General features: G+C 37.1%; 1 protein-coding gene across 6 annotated transcripts in view; it reads left to right on the top strand.

Moving 5' to 3' along the window:
- The window catches only part of LOC117418106 (heparan sulfate glucosamine 3-O-sulfotransferase 1-like), a 30,682-nt gene extending 20,205 nt beyond the window's left edge, over nucleotides 1-10,477 (top strand). For all 6 annotated transcript variants that reach the window (XM_034030706.2, XM_034030703.2, XM_034030704.2 and 3 more), the window contains exon 2: nucleotides 9,009-10,477. In XM_034030706.2, coding sequence (XP_033886597.1) covers nucleotides 9,172-10,116 — 945 coding nt within the window. In that variant the 5' untranslated portion in view covers nucleotides 9,009-9,171 and the 3' untranslated portion in view covers nucleotides 10,117-10,477. The remainder of the gene's footprint in view (nucleotides 1-9,008) is intronic.
- The last annotated feature ends 3,249 nt before the right edge of the window (nucleotides 10,478-13,726 follow it).

Raw genomic sequence — 13,726 nt, 5'->3', positions numbered from 1 at the left:
ACCGCGGCCCGGGTTCGATTCCCGGTCAGGGAAGTTGTTTTAGGGCAGCAGTGTGGAGGGTTGTGGGTTCAATCCCAGGTGGGGGACACTGCTGCTGTACCCTTGAGAAAGGTACTTTACCTAGATTGCGCCAGTAAAAGCCCAACTGTATAAATGGGTAATTGTATGTATAAAATAATGTAATTGTATGTAAAAATAATGTGATATCTTGCAACAGTTGTAAGTCAGCCTGGATAAGGGCGTCTGCTAAGAAATAAATAATAATAATTGTTGTGAATATAATGTTGTGTCTCTGTACCTAACATCCACTAATAGTGTTCACTGGCCAATGGAATTTGCCACTGTAAACAGATGACAAAAAAACATTTGTATTAATGTTTACTTTTGTATTAGCATTGTAATTATAAATGAATACATCAATAAATCTTAAAAGCTGAAGATTTATGTAGTGATCCTGGTACATGCATCAATGGCATTGGTGGAGGGCAACCCTATCATCTTTATGAGGTGGTGCACCATACAACACAGTTGTAGTGTGTTATATGCAGAACCATGACACTGGCAGCTTGGATGACAGTCCTTGCCTTGTGACATCCATTGAAAGGCTTGTGCTTCTTAATTTGGAGACATCATCCCTGAATGCTACAGGTAGTGGACAAAAAATTGAAACACCAATGTAAAGTCACTTAATAGGGCGTTGGGCCACTATGGTATCCCGCTCTGTGGCGTTATCGGCGGACCGTTTTTGATGAAACTGGCTGCTCTTGCCCCAGATTGAAATTTGCAGTCAATTGCTCTGCAGTTGCTCGCCTGTTTTGCCTTGCACTTCGAATTAATGCATATCACGATCCTGGAGTATGCGCTTCTGCCCACTTTTGCCCTTTGCTGATGATGTCTTTTACTCGGAGTTCCATGCCGACATCACCTTAGACACCGTTGCTCGTGAAACATCAGCAAGTTGAGCTGTCCTGCCAAACGCGCCCCAACAATCACCCCTCTTTCAAAGTCACTGAGGACTCCTCTTGCAGCCATGCTACCCATAACTATAGGCAACCAGGCCTGTCCAGCATTTTCATACATGACCCTAAGCATGCTGGGATGTTATTTGCTTAATTAACGCATGAGCCACACCTGTGTGGAAGACCTTGCTTTCAATATACTTGGTGTCCCTCATTTACCCAGGTGTTTCCATTTTGTGTCCACTACCTGTACATCTGCCCTTATTGCCTCTGTCAGCTAGTGCAACATCATGTCATCTGCAATGTTTTTCAGGTGATTATGGTCAGAAGGCAAGTTTCTTGAATTATAAGAGATGCATGTAGTTTAATTATAAACCTCATGGATTGTCTCAGCCCATCTGGTTCCCACAGGAAGATGCCTCCGCCATTAACTGAAGATACTGGAACTTGCTTTTTGTAAAGTGTTGTCAATTATCTATAAGCAACTTCCCTGAAAAATACAGGAGTTGACTTATTTTGTGTTCATTTCCTGTCATTCACAGTGCAGTATATCTTGTGACTATAGAACTACTGTACCGGCCTCTTATTACTATATATAAACTACTGCAGTTTCACCCAGTTTTTTTAATGGTATAAAATACCTGATGGTATTGTAAAAGTTTATCATGTTAATGTTGCAGGTTAAGCTATCCCCAAACGTTCGAATTGACAATACCTTTCTTTTGTTTACTGTGTTTTCCATTTGCCCAGTAGTGCGCCATGCTTTTCAGTGCTTTTCCATTCTTCCACTATAATACTATGCTTTACTACACTTTAATGTTTAACCATGTAATGACAAGAAAACTAAAGTCAGTCTAACAGGCAACTCTCAAGCAAAATGTGGTTACTATGGCAACTTCTTATAATAAGTATTGTGTTATCCACAGAGATAGCTTACCCTGTCGTACTTCACTCATTTTAAACTCACCTGTAGAGTTAGTTGATCGAACACTGTCTATACATTCAAAGGCATCTGTGTTAACCACAATGACATTTGGCTAGTTGACATGATGTACAATACTGTTGAGATATAATGTACTGCTCATTTTCTCTGGAGAGGTGGAATGTAAAAACATCATCGATTAGTTTCCTCTTCCAGGTGTAAGCATGTCTAATCCAACTGTTTTTAATCTTTATATGACAGAAACTATAATCCTACAAAAAGAAGTATGCTTACTATAATCCTATCAATTAAGATTTAGCTTTAGAAACAAACACAGCAGTCATTTTTTTAATCCGCCTGATTGAAAAGGGTTTACCTTGTCTTTCTCTTCTTTAATTTGGGCACTTTCTTCTCCTTGTGCAAAGCCTGTCCGTTTCTACACCCCATCTCCTGCTCTCTCTCATCTCCTGTGCAAAGCCAACAAGCTTGCTTTTGAAATCACGGCCAGGCCCCAAGCGGACCCAGGTAGTGGCAGGCCATGACGTTCAATCAATGCATGGGTCAGTTCATTTATTTCTGAAAAGGAAGATAAAAAATATAAATTTATGTATTAATTAATTAACGGCTAATATCGGTTTGACAATAAGTGGATTTAAGTAATTTAATTAAAATATCAATTAAGTTCTGACACATACACTTAGAGATAAAACCTGTCACACTGCCCCTTTATCATTTTTTATAGTCCCTCAGTGCTTTCTGTGCTGGGCAGAGTGTCTTCCCCACAGCCTCAGTAAAGCAAGATGGTGTGAGAGGTTCTAACTGGATAGGGTCTCTCTGTGTCCAAGCAAAAAAAGCAGAGGGGATTTTAATCGTTATATACCAGCATGCAGGAGAGGGCTGCTGTGGAGAAAATGCACTAGAAACTAAATACTCAACTGCACAATGATGAGGCAAAGAGAAAATACGGTTCTGAAGCAATTAAAAAAGAAGGGGGATAGATTTAAAAACCTCAGAGGCAACACCTTTAAATCAACTGTGCGCTTTGCTTAAAGGTGAATTAGATTTCACTTGAGACGTGAGTAGATCAGGAAATTAGGTGAATCGATAGTTTAAATTGGGCTGATATGAAATTGTGCTTTTTAATTAATACCTTCCGTTATTATATATTTACAGAAATCATAATACAATAATATTTATAATAATAAACAGCGCACATATCTATTTATATACCTAGGGGCGGGACACTCCACCACACAGCCCTACAATGCTGATTTGCTCTAGATAGATTAAATAGATGGCAAGCCAGATTATCATTTACAGATATCTCAAATTGCATTTTAATATATCTTAAAAGATTTCGAGATATCTGTAAATCATTTGCAGATATCTTTTAATGAATATGAGATATCTGTAAATAAACCCTTTTGAAGATATCTTCATTTCATTTTGAGATATCTAAAATTGAAATAAAGATGTCTCAAGATTGATTTACAGATATCTTTAAATAATGTTTTGCTAGCATGGCATGCCAAACTATCATTTAGAGATATCTCGAAATAACTTCCTGTTCATTTAGAGATATCTCGTAATAGTAATTGAGGAGATAGTAAAAAAAAGAAGAAAAATAAACATGAAGCCATTTACTCTTTAGAAATAACATGGTAAATGCACACTTTAACCATGTACATGAATCAAACGTAACCCTAAAAATATACTAGAGAAATCGGCATGAGTAGTTAGAAAGATGAGATTAACTATGCATATTAAAACAATGGTTCTCAAGGTCTCACTTAATGCTAATCTGGATAATTGAAGGCAAAGCTGTACTTAATTATCCAGTCATTTTGAATTCCTCTGTACATCAGATTCTGTGTGTGTATTGATGAGGTCTGCTTCAAGGCATTTACAATTATGTATTGATAACATATTCTATAGTTTACTTATAACACTGTCATCATCACATGGTTTGATTTTCTACTTCGTTTAGATACTCTTGAAATGGAGTTTTGCATCATTCTCCTGTGGAATTCCTTTGTCCTGTACCTTGTATTGTGGCTTTTCTGTGCCTTTATGTCCATCATTGGAGAAGGTACAGGCTTCTTGGGATAGTCTTTCAAATTCTAAATTAATTTCTGTAAATACCTTAGAAAGTATGAGCCCTGTGATAGACTGGTCATGCAGGAGTCATAATGCATGTAGGCACAGGGATGCAGACTTTTTATTTTATAATAAACAAATAAACTTACATTTCAACCAAAATGCAAAACAAAAGAAACTTTGCAAATAAAGTCTTTGCAGCTCTCCCAAGCCACTTGCTATTGCCCTCTCCCCACAAGTATCATCCCTGAACTGACTTAGTCAGCCCTGGTCTTTTATACACGCAGCCAGGTTAAATTGGCAATCAAGCAAACAATTTAACCTGAACACATTCTGCACATGTTTTTCATTCTCCTCCAATTAGGTCAGGCTTCCTAACCAAACACACACATTTTCACATGTTTGACTGGCCTGCCCAGTTAGAGGGAAAGTATGCTTCAATTTACCTTACAGGGTAAACCCTATCCTTGCCAAAACTACACAATACATTTTTCAGTCCTTTACAGAGACTGGCTCCTAAATAGTAACAGGGACCAGTCACCCTGTCACAAGCCCAGTGATAGAAAAGTATTTACTGAATATCACACCATCATGCATTCTGATTAGAAAGTTTTAAATGGTCAAAATAGTCAAATTGGAATATTTGCCCACCAGGGGGCGCTAAAAGCTAGTTAAAATACTGTTATTCAAGTGTAAATAAGAACACCTAATAGGTCTGTTTATTTTTCTATTATATTGTGATTTCTAGGGGCAATGGGAGCTTTCATCATTCTCCATAAAGCTTATCTGATGTAAATACATTTAAGAGAAAAAGGCAGCCTAACTGAGATACACATTTTAAAAATATGCTCTTCAAGCAGAATAGTTGTATAAATGCTTTGCAAGAAAATGGATTTGATTTGCCTCTTGAATACTGAAATGTGTAACCTTGACATTCTGCTAATATCTTTTTATTTTAACATTCTAAAGTAGAGCAGCCAACATTACCCCAACAATGGATCGCTCTCTAGCTCCTGCATTCAAATGAATCAATCCACAGGGCCTGAACCCTGGATGGTTGTTGAAAGGAATAGATTTTTTTTTTAAATGTGAAATTCACCTCTGCTGTCTCTGGCCTATATTTTATATACACTCCTGTCCACTTTATTAGGACTGGTACCTAATATCAGGTTGGCCCAAGACTTAACAAGCCTCTGTAGTCTTTTCTCTCTGTCTGTCACTAATCTTTTGCAGCCACAGCTGTCTCTCTTGGCAACCACTGTCCCTTTGTTTTGCTATTGCTGACAACCATGACTGTCCTCACTACTGTGGCACCTGCTCCATGTGCATCCACTACCATGCCACATTCAAATGCTGTTAGATCTTTGCCTTTCCCCATTTCTGGTTGACTGTTTGCAATTATGTTGCTCCCACAGCTTTAAAGTGCTGCAGGGATCACTATATGAGCCTAACTTCCATCTTAAAACAGAGCAATGCCCAATCCAGTAGGGTAGACAGGTCCTAATAAAGTAGCAAGGTAGTGTGCATTTAATAACTGAAGTTAATAAAAGAGGGTCTAAAAATCACTCATAGGGGAAAACACCAGCAGGATTTAAATGGAGTTAAAGAGTTAGATCCATCACTGTTTAGATTATTACATTTGTTAAAGCTTGTTTCTTGGTGTTAAATACAGTTGTATATGCATGAGATTGTTCAAGCCTATTGTTAAACAGGCCAACAGCAGTTTTTAAACAGTTTATTAATATCAACCTTAATTTAATGCTTTAATATTTTCTATTAACAACTTAAGAAAATGTACGAACAAGAGGAGGTGTTTTGGCCTATCAATGCACGTCTGGTTCCAAGTGACTGATTGATCTCAAAACTTTGTATAAGGAAGTGTCTCCTACCTTCTGTCCTAAATACATGAAGTTCTCTCAACCAATCTTCATAGCGCATTCATTTAAGCCCCAGTAGTCATCTGGTTGCTCTTTGTTGGCAATAAATGTAAAAGAAAACTTACAGCAACCTAATTACATTAAAGATACAGAGCCGCATCATGTGGGAAACTAGATCTGAGATTATATTTAACAGAAAATAAATAAAAGTACCAGCCCCTAATGCATGCTAAGCCTGCTGTGATCATCAAAGTGCCCTTTCAACCTGCTTTATTGTGTGACAAACAGTGGGGTGGGTTGAGCTTTAAAGAAAACGTTACAAGGGCTTACAGAAGCAGTAAACATAATCAAGTACATCACTATTGCGTTAAACAGCAAGAAATAAGTACAGTTGTATCTTTAAAGAAAAAGCGATGGCAGATGTGAGGCCAAAGCTGTTATTGGCTACCAGCCTAAAGACAACAGGCTCCTAAAGCCTGGCTGTAGTTTTTGTCAGTATCAGATAATACTGCATGCTCTCGGTATCTGATTTGTACATTATTTCACTGTAAGAGTAGTACTTCTACTACGATCTATCACTTTAATGTGCAAAATGTGTTCAGAAATCTAAGCTTCCCTCGCAGTAACAAGACCCAGGAGCTTTGCCTTTGGGTATTATAACACATTGGTTGTTGTCTATGCATGCGAAACCAAACACCAGCCCTTTATGAAACTCGACATGTTGCAACCTGACATTCCCAAGTGAATTAGTGAACTATGGTATTGCAAGAATCAGAAAAGTTAATCTTATGGTTTTCTGAAAACATGACAAAGAATACTCATGGGGTCAGAGGATAACTCCATTTTAATGTTGAGAAGTATTAATTTATTTCTTTAGTTAGAGAATGCCTTTTTGCTTGTCCATTATCTGCTTACTATGACATTTCTGAAGATAAAGCTTATTAAAAGAATTAATGGTGCAAGACATTTCCAATGTCAGTGTTAAAACCCAAAGAACAAACAACTTGACAATGCTACTGGCCAATCTGCCAGTGAGCTCAAGCGGACACATTCAGGACTGACCTTCGTTCCTCCAGGGGCCAGTAGCTTGCCAGCATCTGCTGTTGATCTCCTGGGTGTAAAGAGACAACCGGCTTGTGTGTGGTATCAGAGGGGGAACCCACTTCTATTTTTCTGTGTTGTTATGGGGGGGAAGTTAGGGAGAGAAATAATTGTGCACTCTCAATAAATAAATAAATGTTAGCATCTACTTAAATGTAGTGTTTGAGAATATACTTTAGGTACACACTGATTTTAAAAAGTTTGTAACAGGTCTTGTATTTAAAAACTTATGGGTAATTTAAAGTTTTGACGGAATCAAATGGTGTTAGCTAATGATATGTTTCATGCATCTAATACATGACAACATACTTTTAAAAACATTCTTCACATGAATATGGTTCAGAATGATGTGTAATGTAATTTACCAGGATTTTACTGTGCTGCTTCCAAAAACCAAAAAGCTAGGGAATAGTGTTTGTGGTATAAATTGAGATATTATGAGGTTCATACTGTGTGAGCTTGTGAATGTTGCTTTTATCAGCATGGGTGCATGTGACAAAGTGGTTTGTAATGCACAGGTGTAAAGTTGATGCAGTGCTTAGTAGTAACAACAGTCCAACAACAGTTCAGTGGTGAAAACGAAGCTTTATTAATTGCTTTTAAATAATATGACTGACTATACACAATGATGTGTACAGCCAGTCAAAACCATGGGGTTCAGTCCCGAAATATTAATAACAAACACGCACTTTAAAACACCTGCACGATCACCAGTCCAGCAGTGAGTGCTCTGGGTGCAAGTGGTGTTGTGAATACAAAATAAGTGCTTAACAAGGTGCAGTGACAGCTCCCGGATATTTAGCTGTCTACAAATGACGAACACGAATAGTTAATAGACAGACAAAACAGCACTAAACACTCACGGTTTCTTTTTACTCCTCACGGTCAGTCCATAACCATAACAGAGGAACAGATTTGCTCTGCCACATCCCCTGATATACCTTCAGACAGGCCCCCTTATGTAGCGAATGCAGTCACGTCTCCTCCAATCCATGACTGACACATCGCCACAATACTAGAAGGTGCTGACTTCTAGTATTGTGGCTTCGCCCCCTTTTTGGATGGCCGACTTCCGACAGACCCTGGAATAAACTGTCAAACCATCCAGTTCAGGGGACACTGTTCCTGTTATACCGTGTCCTCACAGGTCGGGAGAGAGATTGTTGACTCGTATTCATTTGCTCTCTGTCACAGTGCGCTATTAACAGAGTTGCAGTCACATCATGACTATATAACCTTCACAATAATGAACAGATGTGAGGATTTTAAAATGATATTTTTTTAGGTTGCATCTCTCAAGAGTCGTGATTTACAGCATGTGGCATCTAAACCAGGAACTCCATAGATTGGGTTTCCTGGGAGGCAAAAATCTATTCTCTTTTTGTTGTTAGGTTCTTAATGAACCCTGTCATTATAAATGAGGGGAAGGATGACTTCAAGATGTTCCCTCACTGCATTAAAGCTAGCATCTAGGCTTGTGCAATTTGGTTTCTCAATTTGTTTTGAATGATTCCTGAACACTAAATCCAGCTAACTGTAACCCAATTACTGTCCTGCATTCAGTCTTACATTTCCACCTATGAAAATTTCCAAAGACAGGTTATGATAAATGTGTATGTTCATTTTATTTTTGAATTAGTTTTATTCAGATTTTCCAGTAAAATATTCAATTAATAGCAAAATGTAGAGTAAAAAAGATATATTAATAATAAAATAATGCATGGATTGAAATGTTTTTTTCAAAGTTAAATTAGATAATCATTGTTTGTATATATACACATCCAACATTGGTAGTGCATTGCCTTATTCCTCCATCTCAGAGCATTCCTCACAGAGCAGCTCAAAGTGACAGTTGCAGTTATCTAGTTTAAAACAGCTCTTATTATTGCCAAGAGGAAGTTATTCAAGAAGTCCACTTTAGGGATATAGGGATTACTATCCTATATTCCTTGGATTATAAATTGAACATGGTGCATTCTTCTTTTAAAGCAAAATCATAATGCAATTGAGTAAAATGTATTTAATTCATTTTCACTTCTTTGTTCCTGACAGATGTACTTCAAACTGGCATCCCCTAATCAACTTTCCCAAACACTCCATCAGATGCTAGCTCAAGATTTTCTGCTCAGATGGTTTGACCTCAGAGGCTCGTCCAGCATTGCAGTGGAAACTTCCCTCTTTTAAAGTCCTTTGCTTTTTTGTGTTTTTTTTCCTCATGGCCTACCTACTGGTTTCGGCTTTCTTACTTGCGGCTCAGACACAAGGCGCTCCTAAAGAATATTCTCAGCAGGGAGTAGGAGTGCTATTGGACTCCCTGAAACTGCAAGAGGGATTGTTCACTAATGAATCTGAGAATTACTCTTCACAGGTTCAACCTCCAGGGACAAACCGAAGAATCCCTCAAAGTATTATCATTGGGGTTCGCAAAGGAGGGACCAGAGCCTTGCTGGAAATGTTGGACATCCATCCTGAGATTGTAGTGGCCACCACCGAGGTTCATTTTTTTGACTGGGATGAGAACTACGCAAAAGGATTCGAGTGGTACAAGAACCTGATGCCTTTTTCTTATGAAAACCAAATCACAGTGGAGAAGACACCAGGCTACTTCACGTCATCTCTGTCCCCGGAAAGGATTCACGAGATGAACAGCTCCATCAAACTTCTGCTGATTCTGAGGGATCCCACAGAAAGAGTAATATCTGACTACACACAGGTCTATTACAACCGATTGGAAAATCACAAACCTGTCCAGGTGATCGAAGAGATCGTGATTCGGAACGGGGTGCTGAACACAAAATACAAGGCGATTCAGAGGAGTCTCTATGATGTCCATATGGAGAACTGGCTGAAATATTTCTCCTTGGACCAAATTCATATAGTAGACGGGGACACCCTGATTAGAGATCCGCTACCAGAATTACAAAAAGTGGAAAAGTTCCTCAATCTGCGCCCCAGGATAATGTCTTCAAACTTCTACTTCAATCAAACCAAGGGGTTTTACTGCATCCGGAGTGATGGGCGGGAGAGATGTTTGCATGAGTCCAAAGGTCGTCCCCATCCTATGGTGAACAGTACCGTGCTGGAGCAGCTGCAAGCCTACTTCAAAGACCACAACCAGAACTTTTATAGAATGGTCAACCGTTCATTTGACTGGCATTAAAAGACGGATGGTGCTCTGTCCCTCATTCTCACTCACTTGGGGACAGGACTATTTTTGACACTCCAGTCCAAATAATAATTTGCTTATTTAACAATATCGACAAGTGAAAAGGACTTTATAACTGACATATTAATAAAGGATTTACCTACTTTTGATTATCTTAGAAGTTGCCTTTATACAACTCTAGTGTCTTCAAAGAAATTAATATATAAATACAGGATAAAAAAAAATGCTTGATCATTAACCAAGTGTACTACTGTACTGTTTGTAAAGATGCAGCTATTTGCATATGTGAAACTGTATACAACTTTTTTTTGTCTATAATACTTGTTCTTAAATAAATGGTACTGCTTTAAATGTACAGTATTGGTCTGCAATCATGTTTTCCAGTTTTCAAATCAGTGCGCTGTATAAGAAACAAATTGTGTTCATTTTGGAATATTCTGAATTAAGGCAAGGCTGAGCAGATTTGCTTCAGATAACTGTTTGGTTTCAAATTAAATTGTAAAAAAAAAAACAAAAAAAAAACATGAGGGGAATGAGGTATCAAAGACAATATTGGTTGAGCTGACCAATTTAATTAGTCTCCAGCAATCAAACACCAACCACTGCACAGTTCATTCAGAATAATTTAGACTCTGAGGTTAGTCTCTCTTCTGTTATACATCTATGATGTACAATAATTGATGCCACTTATGTGGCTTAATAATATTTATGTTATGCCATTAAAAGTTAGTGACTGGATCTTTTTTTTTTTAATTATTAGTGTGACCTGTAGTATTGCTAAGCACACTGTACCATTTAAAAAAAAAAAGAAAGCCTTTATGAAGAATGCACTTCTGTACACCCAGCTCACCTGTCGGAAAGGACACACTCTGTACTGCTTTGTGAACATAATAGATTACCATTAGTTACCTTTAGATGAGTAAGGGTAGCTACAGTCATCTTACTGATATCTTATTTAAAGAAAATGTACAAATTTGTGGCATAAACAAGCTATATTATGAAAAAACATGACATTCAGTACTAAAGTCATTGGCTGTGTGGGGTGGAAGGATAACACCCAAGCGCTTGTTTGTTATCAACATCTGTCTGGTTTTTCATGACATATCCTCTATTTATATTAAGCTTAAATATTGTGCTGTATTTATTCTGAACTAGCATATGTAAACATATTTGATTTCAGTCTTACTTATTTATATAATAAATGGGGGGGGGGGGGGGGTGTAATAAAAATCTAATTTACATGTTTAGTTTTACAAGAAGCACAGGCTATAGAATGCTATCTTCCTTTTAAAAATAATATCTGTTACTAAGTTAAAGATCCAGTATCACAGTTTAATCTTCATAGAGTTAGTTGTACGTGCATTATTTTTCAATTATAAGCAATTTGAACTTACCTGAAAATATTTTGGTGCTGTATTTTGCCGTTCTCCCATTTTCCCCATTTCGGAGAGGCCTGACTCCTGCTGAATTATCTGAACAAATCCTTCATGTATTTTCAATTTAGATCCCAGAAATAAAATTCTAGCAATCAAAGTGCTATTTAAAAAAAAAAATCATTGAGGTATGCAGCTGGTTGGTTACATTTATAAAATTTTACCACATTATTTGTGCACAGTATTTTTGAAGTTTTAACATACTTTCCCCATGACTATACTCTGCATTTATCATAGTTTAACCTGGTTTGCCATTTTTTTTTTATCATACCCCACCAGTCTTTATAATGCTTACCTTTTATTTACTGTATGTTTTATTACACTTTGTGATGCTTTTACTATAGTGAAACTTTACAAGGGTAATGGCAAAATGGTAAAGAAAGTGTAATTTGGCTATAGAGCTTTCTTTAACCTAATAAGGTGGCAGACACGATTTGTTTAAAAGAGTCAATACGTCTGTGCTTCTTTTAAAAAACGACACATGTAAGGCATACATAGTGCACAGCAGCTAAGATGTATGGAATCATTTCATTCATTTCATAATGCCTTCAATACATCATCACAAACAAAAGACAGCAAAACTCTACACCAGTCACCTGTGGGGGGAATTATCTGTGCAGCAGACACAAACCAAGGCTAGTGAATGTTTGCAAATGCTTTCTTTCTATTATTTAATAAATGTTTCCTCATTCATACAAATCAATTACTGAACCCAAGACATTAAGGTAAGTGATCATGAAATGTGTTAGTTAAGAAAAAAAAGATTGTAAATTGTATATATATATATATATATATATATATATATATATATATATATATATATATATATATATATATATATATATATAAATGAAATGAAAACCTTGAACAGAAAACACATTCATGCCAATAGTTTCAAGGTCTTCATTTTGTTGGGTTTTGTTTTCATTTTACGCCAGAGAGAAGCTTATCTTTCAGGGCTGGGAAGAAAAATGATGAGCTCTTCAATACTAAATGTTTCCTTTAAAATGACCTTCAGCGACTTGCCAACTCCGTGCTGCTTAGAAACCTGGCTTGAGGAGTAACCACTGCTGGCTTAAAATCTTCATTGTGCTGTGAAGCATACCACAAAGATTTTGGACATAGGGCCATATTTTGAAGTACAAAGTAAAATATATTCAAGGAGGGAAAAATTGGTTTAAAACCAACAATAAAGAACATAGTCCTCTATTAAACTGAACTTAGGAGTTTGTTGTTACCATTTTATTCCTCTGTCAAAAATATGTCTCATGTCACCCAGGCGTGTTGTCACTGCATCGAAAATGTCCCCCAACCAGAATATCATTGGAGTCAACTGGAACAAGCTTCTGATAATATCACATTTAGTGATACAACTGCAAGTCCAGTTCATATCACTTTGAGAAATAAAAGCATGATTCAAAGGCTTACATGCAAGTATGTTGCAGTAGTCCATTGAATATTATGATTATAAAATAAAGTAGCACATATGTGATGGGTATCCTTACAGGTTATTATAATGTGTTGCACAATGTACATGGACACTATTGCAATCAATCCAATACATAGTACTATATTGAATTAAGCAGCAAAGCAGGCACCTTTTTGTTTAGATCCTTATTTTGACAGTTTAGTGGTGATGTCAACTCCATCGTCATTATGTTCGGTTCATCTATTAGAGTCTTGTAATAAATCTTTGTTTTATAACAAGAACATACTGAATTGAGCAATTGTGAATTTATTAGATCTTTTGACCCTCCTGGGTGAGCAAAACTGTGCATGGGTGAGTTTATTTTTTCTTTTTAAAGCTGTGGTTCTGGTCTTTTATTTTATTTTATTTTATTTTACAAACACTTACTAACCACTGTTCTGCTCCCAGGATTAATGTGGATCAATACATAAGCTCAAAGATATTCTAAAGTATAAGCAATGGACCCAGGCTTCAATGGCTTAATGGCGTTGAGAATTCTGGTGCAATTGAACATGCTGTCGGAGTACATAATGAGAGGAACAGGAATGCAGCCAAGAGCTACATTTAGAGGGGTTAGAAAGAGGGGGCAGCCAAGCAATCTATCTCTCTGAAGACCTCTACAAAAGGTAGACAACAGAAATGTAATTCACAAAATAAACAAGGAGGCATGCCTTTGAGTCAAAGAATGATGGTGCTGTACAGG

The sequence above is a fragment of the Acipenser ruthenus genome, chromosome 13 (assembly GCF_902713425.1).
Source record: "Acipenser ruthenus chromosome 13, fAciRut3.2 maternal haplotype, whole genome shotgun sequence".
NCBI lineage: Eukaryota > Metazoa > Chordata > Actinopteri > Acipenseriformes > Acipenseridae > Acipenser > Acipenser ruthenus.
The sequence above is the reverse complement of the archived record's forward strand: the minus strand, read 5'-3'. Positions and strand labels throughout refer to the sequence as shown.